The 21,905-nt window shown below is 51.2% G+C and overlaps 1 protein-coding gene across 1 annotated transcript; it reads right to left on the bottom strand.

The window, feature by feature from the left end:
* Nucleotides 1-346: 346 nt before the first annotated feature.
* On the bottom strand, nucleotides 347-21,618 carry LOC140395076 (uncharacterized). The gene is made up of 2 exons (XM_072482498.1): nucleotides 21,420-21,618; nucleotides 347-1,888 (listed from the first exon to the last, which is right to left on the bottom strand). Exon 2 carries the CDS (start codon nucleotides 1,874-1,876, stop codon nucleotides 629-631), a length of 1,248 nt encoding a protein of 415 aa, XP_072338599.1. The 5' UTR covers nucleotides 1,877-1,888; nucleotides 21,420-21,618; the 3' UTR covers nucleotides 347-628.
* Between the last annotated feature and the right edge of the window lie 287 nt (nucleotides 21,619-21,905).

Below are 21,905 nucleotides of genomic sequence, written 5' to 3'. Positions count from 1 at the left end.
CAATTGGCTCTATAGCTGGAGTAAATTGTTCTTCCTATTTCACCTTACTGAAATCCTTCTTAATTTTAAAAGCCTCTATTAAATTAATGGCAAAGTGTCATTTAGCAATGTAACAGAGAATTATTAGGATGCTGTCTTGAGATGTGATGTTGAAGAAGCAATCCCATGGATCACTGGGCAATGTCCCACCAGAAATAAATCAATGCTTCTGACATTAGCTCTAGTGTTTGGCAAATTCCTCCAGACAGATATTACGAACTTGTTGTTTTTCCAATGATAACTCTTTGTTTTGTGACCTCATGATTGTTCAACCAGCTTTCCCTTCAATGTGCAACGACAAAGCAAGTCCACATCACTATTTTAATTAGTATATATACAAGGTCTTACATCTTTACAACATTGGAGACGAGGGAGGAGAGCTCAATAGATCTTTAAAAAATGCAACAAAGAGCAAACCACGTGTTCATCAACACATTCCGGAGCTCAGCCATGGAAAGTCCTCAGAGATAAATTCTCATTAATCAAAGCATGAGACTCAATTCAGCAGCTATCAAGTTATCCAGATGTTCATACTTAATTGTGTGGAGAGCAGGAGGAGAGCCCTGAATCTGGAGGCTAATGGAAAGGTCTAATGTTCAGTGATAAAGCTATGGAGGGTAAGGTCATCATCGTCGCTATCACTGTTTTGCCCAGCTGAAATCTCTTTGAAATGATCTCTTAGCCTTTTTGGCCTCATTTTTTTCTTCAACTTTCTTTCTTCCTCAGGGAGCAGAGCAGAAATGCACATCAGCTCAGTTCCGTTTGACTGTTCCACCCGATAGTTCTGTCTTTGGCTGGAGAGCTTGGTACACAGGACTACTGTGCATATGACAAAGATGGTGCAAATGCCTGCTAAAATTGCAATTGCAATTAGGCACTGAGCAACGAGACTAATTTTCTTGGGTTTGACCTGAGCAGTTGAAAGTCTGTTGTAACTTCTGGTGGACGTTCTCAGGATTTTGCTGACAGTGGAAATGGTCGGCTTCAGGAACATTGATTCATTAACTTTTGTTATTGTTGTCAGAGTTGTGACACCAGTCGTCACCAGGTAGAAACTTGTAGGCTGCTTCTTTGTGGAGGTCAGAGTGCTGGTGGCAGGAGGTTGGGTTTTCACCCGTCCATCAGGGTGGACATGTCCACCAATCTCTGAAGTGTTGGTGACTGCAGACTCTGATGTGACCTCGGAGGTACCAGATTCAGTCCCAGGCTCCTCAGTTGTCCAAGGCTGCGGCCCAGGAGTGGGAGAAGAGTCCTGACTGGCATCAGTCTCTGTTTCGAGGCCCGGAAAAGCGGACGATTCCATCGACACAGTCGTAGCTTGTTGAGAAGCATTGAAATCTTGAGTTGTGTGAGACGGGAACCCTGTTGTGGAATAAACGAAGGTACTTGTCGCTGGAGTACCAGCCGTGGAGGGGGCAAGGGGCGTGCTTGTTGGGTCGAGAGGTGGGGGAGTTGACGAACTCTGGTCGACAGGTGGGGGAGTTGACGAGCTCTGGTCGACAGGTGGGGGAGTTGACGAGCTCTGGTCGACAGGTGGGGACGTTGGCGAGCTCTGGTCGACAGGTGGGGGAGTTGACGAGCTCTGGTCGACAGGTGGGGGAGTTGACGAGCTCTGATCGACAGGTGGGGGAGTTGACGAGCTCTGGTCGACAGGTGGGGGTGTTGTCAAATTCTCAGTGGTGCTTTCAAAGTACTTGCCACCATCCTGGGTCACTTCCGCAGACCTTGATTGAGTTGAATCAGTTGTCGCCAGTGTTTCCCTTGTAATTTGCCCCATCACAACCATACCAGCTACAACAGCAAGAAATACAGGAAGGCTGCACCACAGCAGTGACATGTCTGCAAGAAGCTAAAAATATGCATGTTTAGAATCGTTTCAGGACAGCAAAATCAAGTCTACAACATTAGCACACATTTATTCACTATTTTGAACATATACCACCGGGATCTGGTGCTTGTTGCATGGATAGTAGTCATACTATCAACCATTAGTATCACAGGTAGATGCTAGGCTTCTAAAATAAAACATAACAAAAGTTTGTTACAATAGAAATATCCACATTGTATTTAATGCCTTACAGGTTTATGTAAAAGAAAACGAGTCAGAGTCATCATGGTACTGAAGGAGGCCATTTGGCCCATTGAGTTAGCACTGTTGCTTCAGAGTGCGAGGGACCCGGGTCCGATTCCCGGCTTGGGTCACTATCTGTGCGGAGTCGGCACGTTCTCCCAGTGTCTGTGCGGGTTTCCTCCGGGTGCTCCGGTTTCCTCCCACAAGTCCCGAAAGACGTGCTTGTTAGGTGAATTGGGCATTCTGAATTCTCCCTCAGAGTACCCGAACAGGCGCCGGAGTGTGGCGACTAGGGGCTTTTCACAGTAACTTCATTGCAGTGTTAATGTAAGCCTACTTGGGACACTAATAAAGATTATTATTATTAAATTGTGATTGTGGGACAGAAATGCTTGTGACAGGGAAAGTCCAAACCAGTGATTAAACCCAAATCTAAGATGGTGTTCAGCCCTGACTGGCACCTTGTGTTCCAGATAACACAGAATCATGGTCTGTGATTCTTTTCCTCACAGTTACATCTGATTTTGTTCCGACCGTGTTCAAATACCTGATACCACAAAGGTTATAACACAGGTGGTTGGGCTTGGCAACTTAATTTGTTCAAGTACTTTTTTGCAAGTACATTTCTCTTTCATAAAGAGTTCTTAGTGACTTCCCTTTCTGACTTCTGCTCATGTGTAACCTGTGTCTCTTGGTACTTGAATCCTTTAGAATGATCACAATTTGTCCTGAATTTCTGCCCTATTCTGTGTGTCTTGTACTTAGATCTTGCAATCTCCAGAATGAAGGTGTATGTGTAAACCCATTTGCTTGATAGCACTAACCCCAACACACATGGTGATTTGGAAGCTTTGAATCATGGAAACATAGAGATGTTGCAACATAAGGAGGCCATTCGGCCCACCTTGCCCATGCCAGCCCGAGGACACGCAGGTGCCCTTTCTAGTCCCACCTTCCTGAACCCGGTTAGAGCACTTAAGGTGCAGATCCAGGTTCCTTTTAAGAGTCTCTGCCTCCACCATCAGCTTGAACAGCGAATTCCAGACTCCCACTACCCTCTGCGTAAAAAAAGTTTTTCCTCATGTCCCCTCTACACCTTCTGCCACCTATTTTGAATCTATGTCCTCTGGTTCTAGGAACATTTTGTGTAAAGAAAGTTGGAAACTCTCCCATTTTCCCAAAGGAAGCAAGCTCGACATCCTTAGCTTTTCCTCTTGTTAAATTCCAGGTACGAGGAATGATCTCACATGTAATTTCTGTAACTTCTCAAGGACAATGAACAAGGTGGATGCAGTGGTGTTGATCGTGTTAGGAAGGGAAAGTACGCCAAGGGATATTGTCAGTATTTTCACGGTATATATAAAACAATTTTTTTTTAAATTTCAATTAAGGGGCAATTTAGTGTGGCCATTCCATCTACCCTGTACATCTTTGGGTTGTGGGGGTGAGACCCACACAGACACGAGGAGAATGTGCAAACTCCACACGGACAGTGACCCGAGGTCAGGATCGATCCCGGATCCTTGGCACCGTGTGGCAGAAGTGCTAACCACTGAGCCACTGTGCTGTCCTTTACGGTATATATTATACAGAAAACACAGAACAAATCAGGAGGGTGTCACAAGGCAGCCAGAACTGCAAGAATAAAGATAAAAGTCATAGAATTCACAGTACTGAAAGAGGCCATTTGGCCCATCGAGTCTGCACCGGCTCTTGGAAAGAGCACCCTACCCAGGCTCACATCTCCACACTATCCCCATAACCCAGTAGCCCCACCCAACACGAAGGGCAATTTTGGACACTGAGGGCAATTTAGCATGGCCAATCCACCTAACCTGCACACCTTTGGACTGTGGGAGGAAACCGGAGCACCCGGAGGAAACCCACGCAGACATGGAGAGAACGTGCAGACTCCGCACAGACAGTGACCCAAGCTGGGAATCGAACCTGGGACCCTGGAGCTGTGAAGCAATTGTGCTAACCACTGTGCTACCATGCTGCCCTGGTTTATTAATATCTCGTTTATTAATATCTGGTTTATTAATATCTGGTTTATTAATATCTGTAGAAACACACTCCCATAGTTTCCTGGTGTTACTCGCTTACAAATTAATTTTTGAGGTTGTGGGAAAGAGAAACCGTCCTTACCGAGTCTGTCAATTCTTTTGTTCCGTGTTTGAATCTTCCAATTAGTGTACTGTCCATCATTATTTTTCTCGAATTGGCTGCAATTCCCATGAAGTTGTGCAGTGCATGACAATGGGGGACGGGGGGATACGGGAGTGAGGGGGCAAGGAGGAGATTTGCCCCCTTTCACTGGGAATTCGATTGAACATCTACCTCCAGCAGTTTCTTGGAGATATCCAGTGGGCTGAATGGCCTGTTTTGGTACCATAACAACACTGTCTATATTATACTGCATACGGTGTCTGACAGAAATAATATGAGGGGAAGACAAATAAGCATAATGATTTGAAAATCACCTAACACGTGTGGCTTAGCTAAACTCCCTTGAATGTTTCCTTTCTATGCCACTTGGTTGATAATAGAGACAAGGAGGAATTTTTCTTTTAATCCATTGTTCAGATTTGGGTTATTGTTTCTTATCCTTTCATTCCCACATGCAAAGTGATTGCATGAAGAAAGGCCTGTCGAATGTTTAAACCCTGCAGGAATAATAAAGCCAGCTATATCATAATGAACTCAAAATGAGACTGGTGCAGTGATTCCGCGCAGTTTTTCTGGGTTATGCTGCATTTTATTGGTGGCTCCATATTTCACTGGGGCTCCTGGTTCATGTACCCCTGCCCTTCCTTGCTAATGGCCCCACTTTTTAGAATCTTTATTAGTGTCACAAGTAGGCTTACATTGACACTGTAATGAAATTACTGTGAAAAGCCCCTCGTCGCCACGTTCCGGCGCCTGTTTGGGTACATTGAGGGAGAATTTAGAGTGTCCAATTCACCTAACAAGCACTTCTTTCGGGACTTGTGGGAGGAAACCGGAGCCCCCGGAGGAAACCCGCGCACACACGGGGAGAACATGCAGACTCCGCACAGACAGTGACCCAAGCCAGAATCGAACTTGGGTCCCTGCCGCTGTGAAGCAATGGTGCTAACCATCGAGCCGTCTTTTACATGGAGCCACGATTACTTTTCTATGTGTGCCCACCTGATAATTCATATTGTTTCAAAGGTTCATTTTGATTTTGTAGGGTGTAAACAAGAAATTAAGAGACTGTGCCTCGGACTCCTGCAAATATATGAACAATCAGTCGAGAAAAGGCCATTTGGCAAGTAAAATGTCCCAGTTCAGCACCCTTACTCTCCCGCAGCAGTACCCAAGTGTGGTTGGAATGACATTAATGGCCTCCTAGCTCTAACCTCACCTTGCAGATCATTCCATGTGTTCATTCATTCTGTGCCTGTTGCTAAGTTAAATTTATGTCCCTTTTGGTCTGATTTGAAATATATCTTACCGATGGAATTAGCAATTACCAGTGTGGCCTCCAGTTATCACTTGCTGTCTATCTAACAGAGCCAGAATTTCCTAATAGATTACCCCATTTAGACGCAAAATCATTCTTGTTCTTCTTTATAACATCAGTGACATAATTAAAGACAAACGTGAACTTTACCAGTAACATATTTGGATTTTACCAGGATGTCATTGCAAGGCTTCCTGTTTAGTCAACTCATACCACAAAAGATTAACGACAGAGTGGGTGCGCTTGACTAAGTGACACCTCCCTTCTCTTAAGAATATCAATGTCTGGAAGTAGAAATTGTCAAGCAGCTCTTTTGTTATTAGTTGGTTCACTTCCATTTATTTCTGAACATTTCTGGGGTTTTTTTGGTGACTTCCTCGCAACAACAGCTTGCATTTATAGATGTGGAAAATCACTCCAAAGTGATTCACAGTGGTGTTGTGAGGGAAATGGATGCGGAGTCAAAGACGTAGGTATCAAGTGGGGGCTGATTAAAAGTTTATCGAAGAGATGGCGTTAAGGGAGGAGACAGTGATGGGACGTTGAGAGATTTAGCGTTGAAATTGCAGACTGCTCCCCGTCTCTGCTGTGGGGCTCATTAGATTAACAACTGACCTCAAATTGGGAGATTCTGGGTTCGATTCTTGCTCTCAAAACTTGAGCACAAAAAAAATCAAAGGTGACCCTTAAGAGTCATAGAGTTTTACAGCACACAAAGAGGCCTTTCGGCCCATCGTGTCTGTGCCGGCCATCAAGCACCTATCTATTCTAATCCCATATCCAGCACTTGGGGCTGGATTCACGGCCCCGCCGCGCCACATTTCTGTTTCACCCCGCCGGCAGGATGCTCCGTTACGCCGGCTGGTCAACCCCATTGTGGGAAACCCCTGCGCTGCCGGCAAAACGGAGCATTCCCCCGGCGGAGAATCCAGCCCTTGGCCCGTGGCCTTGTATGCTATGGCATTTCAAGTGCTCACCTAAATGCTTCTTAAATAAGACCATAAGAAATAGGAACAGGACCGTTGGGCCCCAGAAGTCTGCTCCGCCATTCTATAGGATCATGGCCGATCCGCCGTTCCTTATGTCCACTTTCCTGCCCTTTCCCAGTAACTGATCAAGAATCTACCCACTTCAACCTTAAATATACACATGGGCCGGGATTCTCCTGGGGGTGGCGCGCCCGCGCGGTCGCCGCGGTGCCGGCCAGGGGCCTTTGAAAGCAGCCCCCGCGGTGATTCTCCACGCTCGACGGGCCAAGTGCCCGCCGAGTCCCACCGGTGTGGTTTACATATGGTTCTATTCGGCGGGACCTCGGCGTTCTGGCTGCGGGGGCCGTCCTGGTGGGGGGGCGGGGAGATCCGACTCCGGGGGGGGGGGCCTCCACTGTGGCCAGGCCCGCGATCGGGGGCTGCCATCGGCGGGCATGCTCATTCCGGGGGGGGGGGGGGGGGGGGGGGGCCTATGGTCCTCCGCTCAGGGCTCTGCCATGTTGCCCGGGGGGCCGGTGCTGTGACGCCAATCACGCGCATGCGCCAGCGCGGAGGTGGCCGTGTAGGGCCAGCTTTCGGCGGCGGAGCAGCGCACAGCACTCCGCCGCCATTCTAGCCCCCGAAGAAGGGGAGGATTACTGGGCCTGAAGGCCCGTTGAGGCTGGCGTCTCTGATGCCAGTTTTGATGCCAGCGTCAACACTTGCCCACGATATCGGTGAATCCCGGCTATGGACTCTGCCCCTACAGCTCTCTGTGGCAATGAGTTCCAAAGACTTACAATCCCTTGAGAGAAGAAATTCCTCCTGACCTCAGTCTTAAATTGGTGCTGCTTTATTCTGAGACCATTCCCTCTGGTCTGAGACTCTCCCATGAGGGGAAACATTGGGCAGGATTCTCAGATAATGGGGCTAAGTGTTGACGCCATTATAAACGCCGGAACATTTTACGACAGCGTCATCTGGCCGCTCGGAGCAGTGATCCTGCGCCACACAGGGGGCCAGCACGGCACTGGAGCGCCTCACGCAGCTCCAGCTGCTGATACGGACGCCAGCACGGGCGGCGCGGGTCCACACATGTGTGCCATGGATGTGCGCCACGGCCAGCGGGTCCGCACACACGTGTGGGTTGCCGTCTCCGCACCGGCCCCCGGGCAACATGGCAGAACCCTACAGGGGTCCGGCGCGGAGGAACATAGGCCCCTCCCAGAATTAGCCGGCCGGCCGATCGGTAGCCCCCGATCGCGGGCCTGGCCACCGTTGGCACCCCCCCCCCCCCCCCCCCCCGGAGTTTGATCCCCCCCTCCCCCCCACCAGGACGGCCCCCGCAGCCAGAACGGTGAGGTCCCTCCGGGTAGGACCACACGCGAACGGCGCCGACGGGACTCGGCCGAACTCGGTACCCGGGGAATCGGCAGCCCGGCATCGGAGCGGCGTCGCAGTATTCGCGCCCAGATGCTGTCTCACCAGTACCTTGTACAGTTACTGCAAGACTTCCCAACTCTTCTTTCACAACCCCCTTGAAATAAAGGCCAGGTAAATGTTGCGAGGATTCCCGCCTCTTCCGCCCTTTCAGGTACTGAGTTCCAAATTCCCATCACCCTCTGGGTGAAACGCTTTTCCTCAAATCCACTCTAATTCTCCTGCCCCTCACCATAAATCTATGCCGTCTGCCCTGGTTATTGACCCCTCTTCTAAGGGGAATGTTTTGTTCCTACCTACTTTATCTATGCCGCTGATAATTTTGTACACTTCACATGTAGAGGCATTGTGTCTCTGATGAGATATTTAACTGAGGCGCCAACTGCCTGCTTGGGTGGGTGGAACTATCTTGAAGAGCATCATGGGAGTTATCCATGTTGCCCTGACCAATATGTATCCGTCAGACAACATCACAAATAAACAGATTTTCTGGTCATTATATTTTGTGGGATCTTGCTGTGCAATTCAGCTTCTGCGTGTCTTACATTACAACAATGACTACACTTCAGGAAGTACGTCATCGGCTTCTAAGTGCTTTGAGATGTCTATATCAATGCTAGTCTTCTTTCTCTTGTTGGTTAAAGGATTCATTGCCAAATGTGGGTCAAAATGGGTATGTGCAAGATGGCAGAACAAGCGAGCTCGGAGCTGTGGAATGGACAGAATGTGTAAAGCTGATGATGAAAGGATGAGGTGAGGTCATGAAGGCATTTAAACATCAGGACAATTCAACCCAGCACAGACTCTACCCCTGAGGAAATTATCTGTGCTAATACTCTAAAGATAATCCAGCAACGGACTTCCGGTTGCGGCTATGCGGAGCTAAGTCACACATTCGGCGGCTCCCGCAAAAACTGACTTTTGGGCTTTTTACAGGGTCCCAAACGGCACTTTTTCGACGTTTCCCGGTGTGGGAAGGAGTCTACAACGGCTCCCCGTCAGTATATGGCTTCAACTAGGAGCGGGGCGACAAAATAGGTGGTGGTGGACCCGAAGAAGGTGCAAGGGAAGAAGGACAAAATGGCGGCGGGCAGAGACCAAGCAGTGTGGATGCAGTGGGCAGAGGAGCAGCAGGAGGGTATCCAGCGCTGCTTCAAAGAGATTAAAACGGACCTGCTAGAGCCGATGAAGGCGTCTATTGATAAGCTGCTGGAGACACAGACAGTCCAGGGAGTGGCGATCCGCGAGGCTCGACAAAAGATCTCTGACAATGAGAATGAGATCTTAGGCCTGGCGGTAAAGGTGGAGGCGCACGAGGCGCTCCACAAGAAATGGCAGGAGCGATTCGAGGAGATGGAGAATCGGTCGAGGCGGAAGAATCTGCGGATTCTGGGCCTCCCGGAGGGGCCGGAGGTGGGGGCCTATGTGGTCACCATGTTGAACTCGCTGATGGGAGCGGGGTCCTTCCAGGGGCCCCTGGAGCTGGAAGGGGCCCATAGAGTGTTGGCGAGGAGGCCCAAGTCTAACGAGCCTCCGCGGACAGTGCTGGTGAGGTTCCATCGGTTCGTCGATCGGGAGTGTGTGCTCAGGTGGGCCAAGAAGGAGAGGAGCAGCAGGTGGGAGAATGCGGAGGTTCGGATATATCAGGACTGGAGTGCGGAGGTGGCGAAGAGGAGAGCCGGGTACAATCGAGCGAAGGCTGTGCTGCACAGGAAGGGGGTGAAGTTTGGCATGTTGCAGCCGGCGCGACTGTGGGTTACCTACAAGGACCGGCACCATTATTTTGAGTCTCCGGAGGAGGCGTGGGCCTTTGTTCAGGCCGAGACGTTGGACACAGATCGAGCGTCGGGATGGGCGTTTGGGGACTACGGTTGATGTGCTATGTTTATTTTTGTTTCAAGGGGGTGGGGGGCCTTTGTATTGCTCCGGGTTTCTTTTTCTTTGTGTTTTTTCTCTTTTGGGTCGGTGAGGGTGGCTGGGGCGGGTTGGGCACTGTTTTGGTTGGGTTGGTCGGGGGGGCTCTTGGAAGGGGGTAGGTAAACGGAACAGGGGGGGTGGATGGCGGTGAGATGGGGCCCCGCGGGGGAGGGGGAGGCCCGAGTCAGGGGTGAGGGGACCGGGCCTGTAAAAGGAGCTGCGTCAGAGGTGGCGGGGCCTGGTAGGTGGAAAGCGCGGGCTTTTTCCCACGCTGAAGACTGGAGGGGGCGGGGCCGGAGCGGGGAAGCGAGGGTTGTTTCCCGCGTTGAGAACAGAAGGAGGAGGGGGCGAGCCTATGGATGGGGACGGGAGAGGAGGGTGTGCCACACAATGGGAGGAGTCGAAGGAGAGGCGGGAGTGGCCGGGGTCAGCAGGAGTCTGCTGACTTGCGGAAGTGCAATGGGGGGAGTAAATCAGCTAGGATGGGGGGGGGGGGGGGGGGGGGGGGGTGGAATCGAGTTGCTGCTGCTATGGTTAAGGAGGAGCTGAGGAGCTGGAGCAAGTGGAAGGGGGGGGGGTTCGAGACGGAGGTATGCCGCTGTGGGGAACGGGCCGGGCGTGGGGTGCGGGCGCGTGGCTGGCCGAGGAGGGGTCATGGCTAGTCGGCGGGGGAGGGGGGCGGGTAGCCCCCTGATCCGGCTGATAACCTGGAATATAAGGGGACTGAATGGGCTGGTTAAGTGGGCCCGCGTGTTCGCGCACCTGAAGGGGCTCAAGGCGGATGTGGTTATGCTTCAGGAGACACACCTGAAGGTGGCAGACCAGGTAAGATTGAGGAAAGGGTGGGTAGGTCAGGTGTTTCACTCGGGGCTGGATGCCTAAAATCGAGGGGTGGCGATCTTGGTGGGAAAGAAGGTGTCGCTTGAGGTGTCGAGCATTGTGGCAGATAATGGCGGTAGGTACATAATGGTAAGTGGTAAGGTGCAGGGAGAGAGGGTGGTACTGGTCAATGTGTATGCCCCGAACTGGGACGATGCGGGTTTTATGCGGCGTATGTTGGGTCAGATCCCAGACTTGGAAGTGGGGGGCCTGATAATGGGGGGAGACTTTAACACGGTGTTGGATCCAGCACTGGATCGCTCCAGGTCTAGAACGGGTAGGAAGTCGGCGGCGGCTAGAGTGCTGAGGGGGTTTATGGACCAGATGGGAGGGGTGGACCCTTGGAGATTTGCAAGGCCGGGGGCTACGGAATTTTCATTCTTCTCACATGTCCATAAGGCTTATTCTCGAATCGACTTTTTCAGCTTGAGTAGGGCGCTGATAGCGAGAGTAAAGGATACCGAGTATTCGGCAATAGCCATTTCGGATCACGCCCCGCATTGGGTGGACTTGGAGATGGGGGAGGAGAAGGACCAGCGCCCGCTATGGCGCTTGGCGGTGGGGCCTTTGGCGGACGAGGAGGTGAGCGAGCGGGTCCGAGGAAGTATAGAGAGGTACCTGGAGACCAACGACAATGGGGAGGTCCGAGTGGGGATGGTATGGGAGGCACTGAAGGCGGTGGTGAGGGGAGAGCTGATCGCCATTAGGGCCCACAAGGAGCGGAGGGAGCGGGGGGAGAGGGAGAGGCTGGTGGGGGAGATGGTGAGGGTAGACAGGAGGTATGCGGAGGAGCCCGAGGAAGGATTGTTGAGGAAGAGGTGTAGCCTCCAGGCCGAATTCGACCTGGTGACCACCAGGAAGGCGGAGGTGCAGTGGAGGAAGGCCCAGGGGGCGATTTATGAGTATGGGGAAAAGGCAAGCCAGATGCTGTCGCATCAGCTTCGGAAGCGGGACGCAGCTAAGGAGATCGGGGGAGTTAAGGATAGGGTAGGGAGTGTGGTGCGGAGTGGAGCTGGCATCAATGGGGTTTTCAGGGACTTCTACGAGGAATTGTATCGATCCGAGCCCCCACGGGAGGAGGGAAGGATGGGCCGCTTCCTGGACCAATTGAGGTTTCCAAAGGTGGAAGAGGGACTGGTGGCGGGATTGGGGGCCCCAATTGGGCTGGAGGAGCTGATCAAAGGGATAGGAAGCATGCAGGAGGGGAAGGCACCGGGGCCTGATGGTTTCCCAGTCGAATTCTATAAAAAATATATCGACCAGTTGGGCCCGCTGTTAGTTAGGACCATCAATGAGGCAAGGGAGGAGGGGGCTTTGCCCCAGACGATGTCCCGGGCACTGATCTCCTTGATCCTGAAGCGGGACAAGGATCCCCTGCAGTGTGGGTCTTACAGACCGATTTCCTTGCTAAATGTAGATGCCAAGGTGCTGGCGAAGGTCTTATCCACGAGGATTGAGGATTGTGTGCCGCAGATCATCCATGAAGACCAGACGGGGTTTGTGAAGGGGAGACAGTTGAACGCGAATGTGCGGAGGCTTTTGAATGTTATCATGATGCCGGCGAGGGAGGGGGAGGCGGAGATAGTGGTGGCGATGGACGCTGAGAAAGCCTTCGATAGGGTAGAGTGGGGGTACCTGTGGGAGGTGCTGAAGAGGTTCGGGTTTGGGGAGAGGTTTGTCAGGTGGGTTAGGCTGTTGTATGAGGTCCCGATGGCGAGTGTGGCCACAAACAGGAGGAGGTCCGAGTACTTTCGGTTGCACCGAGGGACGAGACAGGGGTGTCCCTTATCCCCCTGCTCTTCGCACTGGGGATTGAACCCCTGTCTATGGCACTGAGAGAGTCAAGGAACTGGAGGGGTTGGTGCGGGTTGGGGAGGAGCATAGGGTGTCGCTTTATGCGGACGACCTGCTGCTGTATGTGGCGGACCCGGTGGGAGGAATACCGGAGGTAATGAGGATCCTTAGGGAATTCGGGGACTTTTCGGGGTACAAGTTCAACATGGGGAAGAGCGAGCTGTTCGTAGTTCATCCAGGGGACCAGGAGAGGAGGATTGGCGAGCTCCCACTAAAAAGGGCGGAGAGGAGTTTCAGATATTTGGGGGTCCAGGTGGCCAGGAGCTGGGGGGCCCTGCATAGGCTTAATTTTACAAGGCTGGTGGAGCAAATGGAGGAGGAGTTCAAGAGGTGGGACGCGTTGCCGCTGTCCCTGGCGGGTAGGGTGCAGTCAATCAAAATGACGGTGCTCCCAAGGTTTCTGTTCCTGTTCCAGTGCCTCCCCGAGTTTATCCCGAAGGCTTTTTTCAGGCGGATTAACAGGAGTACAATGGGGTTTGTGTGGGCGCGAGGGACTCTGAGGGTGAGAAGGGTGTTCCTGGAGCGGAGTAGAGATAGGGGGGGGACTGGCGCTGCCCAACCTCTGTGGATACTACTGGGCCGCTGTGGTAGTATGTATTGGGGGTCATGTGGGACTGGAAGCCCTAATGTCATTGGCTGACAGATCCCGGGTCCTGGTTGGCCGTTGACCTCATGCTCCGCCCTGAAGGCGAAGTATAAGAAGCCGGTGCCTTCCCCCGCAGGCCAGTTTACTATCGGGCTGCTGGGGAACAGACACGCTTAATAAAGCCTCATCGACTTCACTCTATTTGTCTCACGGAGTCTTTGTGCGCCACAGCCGCCAATGCGACGATGGTGCGCAAGTGGGTGATGGAGGGGGAGGGGCCCGCATGGAAGAGGCTGGAGACGGCATCTTGTGTGGGTACGAATCTGGGGGCGCTGGCAACGGCGCCGCTGCCGCTCCCTCCAAGGAGGTATACCACGAGCCCGGTGGTTGTGGCTGCCCTCAAAATTTGGGGACAGTGGAGGCGGCACAGGGGCGAAGTGGGGGCCTCGGCGCGGACCCCATTACGGGGGAACCACCGGTTCGCCCCAGGAAGAACAGGTGGAGGGTTTGCGGGGTGGCACAGGGCAGGGATACGAAAGCTGGGGGACCTGTTTGTGGACGGAAAGTTCGTGACCCTGGGTGAGTTGGAGGAGAAGTACGGGCTCCCCCCGGGGAACACCTTCAGGTACTTACAGGTAAGGGCGTTCGCCATACGGCAGGTGGTTGAATTCCCACGGCTACGGCCACACACAGTACAGGACAGGGTGCTCTCGGGGGTGTGGGTGGGAGTGGGGAAGATCTTGGAAACTTACCAGGTGATGCAGGAGGAGGAGGAGGCCTCAGTGGTGGAGGTAAAAGGTAAGTGGGAGGAGGAGTTGGGAGAGGAAATTGAGGAAGGGACGTGGGCAGATGCCCTGGGGAGGGTGAACTCTTCCTCATCGTGCGCGAGGCTCAGCCTCATACAGTTTAAGAGAGGGCAGGTGTGTTAGGTGCTCAGGGAGCCCAGCAAACCACATCCATATGTTCTGGGCATGCCCAGCACTGGAGGAATTTTGGAAGGGCATAGCGAGGACGGTGTCGAGGGTGGTAGGATCCAGGGTCAAGCCGGGCTGGGGGCTCGCAATATTTGGGGTGGCAGAGGAGCCGGGAGTGCAGGAGGCGAAAGAGGCCGGAATTCTGGCCTTTGCATCCCTGGTAGCCCGGCGAAGGATTCTCCTTCAGTGGAAAGATGCGAGGCCCCCAAGCATGGAATCCTGGATCAACGATATGGCGGGGTTTATTGGTTGGAGAGGGTGAAATTCGCCTTGAGATGGTCGGTACAAGGGTTCTTTCGGCGGTGGCAACTGTTCTTAGACTTCCTGGCAGAGCGGTCGACATTGGTCAAAGGCAGCAGCAGCTCGGGGGGGTCACTTTATTATTTTTTTTGTTTTTGTTATTTACACTGGAGGATCTGAGGGGGTGTATATACTTGTTGTATTAAGTCGGAGGGTTAATGTTTAATTTATTATTTATGTACGGGGGGGGGGGGGGGGAGGAGGGTATGGAGGGTTGTTTTTCTGGACTGTATTTTGTACTTAACCCTGTTGGGTTTCTTTTTCATTTTGTTATTGATATTTTATGAAAACCTTTAATAAAAATTTTTTTTTTTTTAAAAAGATCATCCAGCAACATTTTAACATTTTATACTTTTGTGCAGTTGATTGATAGGTCACAAGTCAAGAGGACGGGATCAGTTTCAAACCATTATTACACTGAACAATCCTTGTATCATAGAATCAGAAAATCCCTACAGTGCAGAAGGAGGCCATTCGGCCCGTTGAGTCTGCACCAACCCTTTGAATGAGCACTCTGCCCATTTATGAGTGTCCACCTTGCCCGATCCCCATAATCCTATAACCTAACCTGCACATCCCTGTACATTAAGGGGCAATTTATCATGGCCAATCGACCTAACCCGCACATCTTAGCACTGTGGGAGGAAACCGGAGCACCCGGAGGAAACCCACGCAGACACGGGGAGAACGTGCAGACTCCGCACAGAGTCACCTGAGGCGGGAATTGAACCTGGGTCCCTGGCGCTGTGCCACCGTGCCACCCCACGCGCTGCCTTATGTATATATTGTGATTGTCAGGGAAAATGTATAAATGAAAGGTTATGAGGCATTGTTTACCCTGAAGTTGCTTCTGTCACAACACTTTCTTTTGAAACTAATTTCCACCATTCCTCAGCCCTGATATAAAACCTTTGTTTGTTAATTTTTACCCATTTACACAGACAACTCTGCTGTTCTACACGAACTACTATGGATGATTCCATTTTTAATACTGTTGTAAGTTATGAACTTCACAAACGTTATGAAAAACAGAAGGGCTAGACCGATTTGTGGCTTCCATTAGCCAATGAGAGTTATCGTCATTGGTATTTTCTGGTCACGCCCAGTATTTTTGATCATTTAGCAACCCAACGTCCTTTAGCTAAGAGCTTCTGGGCAGCACGGTAGCATGGTGGTTAGCACAATTGCTTCACAGCTCCAGGGTACCAGGTTCGATTCCCGGCTTGGGTCACTGTCTGTGCGGAGTCTGCACGTTCTCCCCGTGTGTGCGTGGGTTTCCTCCGGGTGCTCCGGTTTCCTCCCACAGTCCAAAGATGTGCAGGTTAGGTGGATTGGCCATGCTAAATTGCCCTTAGTGTCCAAAATTGCCCTTAGTGTTGGGTGGGGTTACTGGGTTATGGGGATAGGGTGGAGGTGTGGGCTTGGGAAGGTTCTCTTTCAAAGAGCAGGTGCAGACTCGATGGGCCGAATGGCCTCCTTCTGCCCTGTGATTCTGGCCACAATGTGCGATTTGTTTTCAATTTAAAGTGCCCAATTTGTTTCCTATTAAGTGGCAATTTACCGTGGCCAATCCACCTTAGCTGCACATCTTTGGTTTGTGGGGGTGAGACCCACGCAGACACGGGGAGAATGTGCAAACTCCGCACGGACAGTGACCCGGGGCCAGGATCGAACCCGGGTCCTCGGCGCCGTGAGGCAGCAGTGCTAACCACTGCGCCACCGTGCCGCCCGAGCCACAATGTGAGATACATTGATATCAGACATTGCTATCTTCAGAAAGTTATCCTCCTGTGGTAGCAGCTTGTTGCTCTCCTGTTACACCCTCAAAAAGATTCTTGTGAGTTTATTCGATTACCATTTGCTTGTGTGAATGGGAAGTCATTTCAAGGCTGCTATCCCATCTCAGTGGTCAACGGGTGAACACTGATGGTTCAAACTTGGCAGTCCTACCTGGGCTCTTAGTCACATTTCAGCTCTGCAATAATTTTGCACCATCTGCAATTTTAAATATGCACACTGAACTGTACATTAACAGATTTTTGTTTATTGCAATATTCCTACTTTTTATTTAACCCAGTTGGTCTGAAATGAAGCTAGTGCTTTGTTTAATGCTGGAATGCCAATAATTGCAGTGCTGTGTTGATTTTCATTGCTTGTGCAAGAGTTGGTACGTGCAGCTGAATTACAGCTGAATTATAAAATAGTGAACTAACAAAATAACACAAGATAGTGCTCCCCCCCCACCCTCTGGGCTGCTGCTGCCGGCTATCTATTTTCCCCCTAACGTTCCGCTAGATAGTCAAGGAACGGTTGCCACCGCCTGGAGAACCCCTGAGCCGATCCTCTCAGCGCAAACTTCATCCGTTCCAGTTTTATGAACCCTGCCATATCGTTTATCCAGGCCTCCACGCCGGGGGGTTTCGCTTCCTTCCACATGAGTAAAATCCTTCGCCGGGCTACCAGGGACGCAAAGGCCAGAATATCGGTCTCTTTCGCCTCCTGCGCTCCCGGCTCATCCGCTACGCCAAATATAGCTAACCCCACAGCCTGGCTTGACCCGGACCTTCACCACCTTCGAGATCACTCTTGCCACTCCCCTCCAATACTCCTCCAGTGCTGGACACGACCAAAACATATGTGTGTGGTTCGCCGGGCTTCCCCCGCACCTCCCGCACCTGTCCTCCACTCCGAAGAACTTGCTCAACCTCGCTCCCGTTATGTGTGCTCTATGTAGCACCCTAAATTGGATCAGGCTAAGCCTGGCGCACGAGGAAGAGGAATTTACCCTACTTAGGGCATCAGCCCACGAGCCCCCCTCAATCTCCTCCCCGAGCTCTTCTTCCCATTTTCCCTTCAGTTCTTTTACCAGCTCCTCCCCCTCTTCTCTCATCTCCCGGTATATTTCAGACACTTTGCCCTCCCTGACCCACACCCACGAAAGCACCCTGTCCTGGATCCCCTGTATCGGGAGCAGCGGAAATTCCCTCACCTGTTGTCTCGTGAACGCCCTCACCTGCATATACCTAAAGATATTCCCCGGAGGCAGCTCATACTTTTCCTCTAGCGCTCCCAAGCTCGCAAACATCCCATCTATATATAAGTCTCCCACTCTCCAAATTCCTGCCCGGTGCCAGCTCTGGAACCCTCCGTCCAACCTCCCTGGGGCAAACCTATGGTTGTTCCTGATCGGGGACCACACCGAGGCTCCCAACACACCCTTCTGTTGCCTCCATTGCCCCCAGATACTTAATGTTGCCGCCACCACTGGGTTCGTGGTAAACCTTTTCGGGGAGAGCGGAAGTGGCGCCGTCACCAGTGCTTTTCAGCTCGTTCCTTTACAGGACGCCATCTCCAGCTTTTTCCACGCTGCCCCCTCTCCCTCTATCATCCACTTACGGATCATCGCCACATTGGCGGCCCAGTAATAGTCGCCCAAATTTGGCAACGCCAGTCCCCCTCTGTCCCTGCTACATTGCAGGAACCCCCTCCTTACCCTCGGGGCCTTCCCTGCCCACACGAAGCTCATGATGCTCCTATCTATTTTCTTGAAAAAGGCCTTAGTGATCAATATAGGGAGACATTGAAACACAAATAGGAACTTCGGGAGGACCATCATCTTAATCGCCTGCACTCTGCCCGCCAGTGACAGCGGCTGCATATCCCACCTTTTGAAATCCTCTTCCATTTGCTCCACCAGCCGAGTCAGATTGAGTCTGTGTAAGGTTCCCCAGCTCCTGGCTACCTGAATCCCCAGATATCGGACGTTTCTTTCCACTCTCCTTAGCGGTAGGCCATCTATCCCTCTACTCTGGTCCCCAGGGTGTATTACGAAAAGCTCACTCATTCCCATGTTAAGCCTATATCCCGAGAAATCTCCAAACTCCTTCAATATCTGCATAACCACTGTCATCCCCCCCACTGGATCCGCCACATACAGCAGTAGCTCATCTGCGTAGAGTGAAACTCGGTGTTCCTCTCCCCCTCTAACCACCCCTCTCCATTTCCTGGAGTCTCTCAGCGCTATGGCCAGTGGTTCAATTGCCAACGCGAACAGTAATGGGGACAGCGGGCACCCCTGTCTTGTTCCCCTATGTAACCGAAAATACTCCGATCTTTGCCGATTTGTGACTACACTTGCCATTGGGGCCCCATAGAGGAGTTTAACCCAACTGACAAACCCCTCCCCGAACCCAAACCTCCTCAGCACCTCCCATAAATACTCCCAATCTACCCTATCAAATGGCTTCTCTGCATCCATTGCCGCCACTATCTCTGCCTCCCCCTCTGCTGGGGGCATCATTATCACCCCCAATAGCCGTCGCACGTTGACATTCAATTGTCTCCCCTTTACGAACCCTGTCTGATCTTCGTGCACCACCCCCGGGACACAATCCTCTATCCTCGTTGTCAGCACTTTTGCCAACAACTTGGCGTCCACGTTCAGGAGCGAGATAGGCCTATAAGACCTGCATTGCGGGTCTTTATCTCGCTTCAGGATTAGTGATATCGTCGCCTCCGACATTGTCGGGGGTAGAGTCCCCCCTTCTCTGGCCTCGTTAAAGGTTCTTACCAGCAGCCATCTTGTTTCTTTCTTTCCTCTGCTGCTGCCCTCGAGGATCCTCCGTGATCTGGCCACCGCCGCCGATCTTTTTCTTTGACCCTGTTGCTCCACCCCACACCGGGTTTTGTCGCGAATATTTCCTGTTGGGGCTCTCAAAAAGAGCCCGAAAGTCCGTCAGAGCTGGAGCCGCCGAAACGTGCGGCTTAGCTGAGCATCGCCGCAACCGGAAGTCCGCCAACCAGTTTTCTATCCAGCTCAATACACTCCCCCAATCCCATGTATTTAAATTTTACACGCTAACCTCTTTTAAAAAAAAATTTAGAGTGCCCAATTCTTCTTTTTCCGATTAAGGGGCAATTTAGCGTGGCCAATCCACCTAGCCTGCACATAGAACATAGAACATACAGTGCAGAAGGAGGCCATTCGGCCCATTGGGTCTGCACCGCCCCACTTAAGCCCTCTTTTTGGTTTGTGGAGGTGAGACCCACGCAGCCACTGGGAGAATGTGCAAACTCCACATGGACAGTGACCTGGGGCTGGGATGAAACACGGGTCCTCGGCGCCATGAAGCAGCAGTGCTAACCACTGCGCCGCCCTGTAAATGCTAATCTCTTGTGTGGGACTTTGTCAAAAGCCATCTGAAAGTCCAGATATACCACATCCACTGGCTCCCCCTGGTCAACTCTACTAGTTACATCCTCGAAGAATTCCAGTAGATTGGCAAGCACGATTTCCCTTTCATAAATCCAAGCTGAGTGTTCGATCCTGCCACTATTTTAAGATGTGGCCAAGATGTTTGAGAAGCTGGTGGGGGAGGGGATCTTCGACCGCCCTCCTGAGGTGGACTGGGCACACTGGCCATTGAGGAGGAAGCCGAGAGCGGAGGTGCTGCTGCAGGCAATGGTAAGGCCACATTGGTACTGAGACAAGGAGAGGATCCGGAGGTGGGCGAAGGAGACGCGGGACTGCCTGGGAAGGCCACACGGTTCGTAATTACCAGGATTTCGGTGCGGAGCTCCATCCAAGGCTGGTTTAGCTCAGTGGGGTAGACAGCTGGTTTGTGATGCAGAACAAGACCAGCAGCGCGGGTTCAATTCCCGTACCAGCTGAGAATTCTGAACTCTGCCTCTGTGCACCCAAACAGGCGCCGGAATATGGCGACTAGGGGCTTTTCACAGTAACTTCATTGCAGTGTTAATGTAAGCCTACTTGTGACAACAGAAGATCTTTATCTTTAAGCGTAGGGCCATGTTCAATAAGGCCAAGGTGGCCCTATTCAGGAACAAGGTGCAGTTTGGGACGATGTACCCGGCCCGTCTGTGGGTCACACATGGGGGGAAAGGAGTATTACTTCGATACACCAGAGGAGACGAGTAGCTTTTTAAGGGATCATGGACGTTTGAAATTAAAGACAGGTTTATACACTGGGTCCGTCCCCACAAACAACTAAACTGAGGCTGCCTAAAGACATTTCACAAACTATCCTTAAGCTGACAACCAGCGGAAACTTTGAACCAAGATCCTGGAGGTGTAAGAGCCCAAAAGCACCAGGCTTCTCTGTTCAAAAACAAAACATTTACTGAGGAAACTCTACCTTACTTGTAATCTTTTCCATCTTTATTTCTGAGGGAACAAAAATAAAAGGCACCATGTCACATGCTGTAGGTGAAGTCACTGCTCCAGAACTGACATGTGGGCCTCGTCCTCCCTAAATGAGAAATGGTCACTGCTATGGGGCAGAGATTTGCTCACTGGCCCTCATTAAGGTAGGTGTCCACTACAGCATTTCTCACACTGGGAGAACAGAATCCGACCTTTTCATGTCATGTGAACGGAAAGGGAATCCTTTGGGATTCAACGCTAAAATCAAGAGTTTATTGGATTGCGATGAAATAATTTATTTTTAAATTGTGCTGAATGATTGCTAAACGATTTCCTCCAACCGTCTGTTGGTTTCTTTTTTATCTCTCTCTCTCTCTCTTGCTGTCACAGTTGTAATGACCGAGGGGGGAGGCAAAGGGGAAGCTACAAAGTTCGTTACACAAAACGTCCGGAATGGAAATTGAAGATTTGTTCTGGAAGCCTCCAAACTATAAATGCAAGATCCTTCTTTCATTCTTCACACTAATAAATTGTTGGATTCTCAGCTGTGTACCACAGATTGGCATTCTAATTCTGAGCTGGGTGACAATGTATTGGTGAACATAGAAGTTTATCGCTTGAAGCGCCAAGTACTGCTCGAAAACTCACATTGCAACGGTGAAGCACCAGGAACTTGTTAGGAAGTCCTGACTTTCCTGAACATTAAAAATGAAGACACAGTTAAAAAAAACAAGAACTTACTGTAGCTCAGTAGGGAAGGTGATGGTGAGAACCTCTTTTCCAATAATGATCCAGCAGTGAGCAACTTGTATCATCCAGCCTGGGGTTTGCGATATTGCCAGCTGATAATTTTTCTCAGGGGTTATTAAAAATAAATTGGTTTAGTTGAAAGCATCTGAGGCGAAACATGACCGCGAAAAGCTAGCACAAGATTTCATGCGCCATTAACTTTCACAACGATATGCTCGGCACATGAGCAGGAAGTGTAACAGAACGTTACACTTCGTTCTGTTGGAAGAGAAGTTGAGGTTTCATGAGTCACTAATCAGTGTCACATAAATCCTTGGTCTCTCGGTCCTCACACAGAATAATATAGAACTTACAGCACACAGAGGCCATTTACACAATTGCTCTCTGCTTCATACAAACCACTCATCCTAATTCACCTAACCCTATCAACTTTTATGATCAATGACGGACAGGTTAAGAGCCACCGGTTTAACCAGC

Source organism: Scyliorhinus torazame, chromosome 1 (assembly GCF_047496885.1).
Source record: "Scyliorhinus torazame isolate Kashiwa2021f chromosome 1, sScyTor2.1, whole genome shotgun sequence".
Lineage (NCBI taxonomy): Eukaryota > Metazoa > Chordata > Chondrichthyes > Carcharhiniformes > Scyliorhinidae > Scyliorhinus > Scyliorhinus torazame.
The sequence above is the reverse complement of the archived record's forward strand: the minus strand, read 5'-3'. Positions and strand labels throughout refer to the sequence as shown.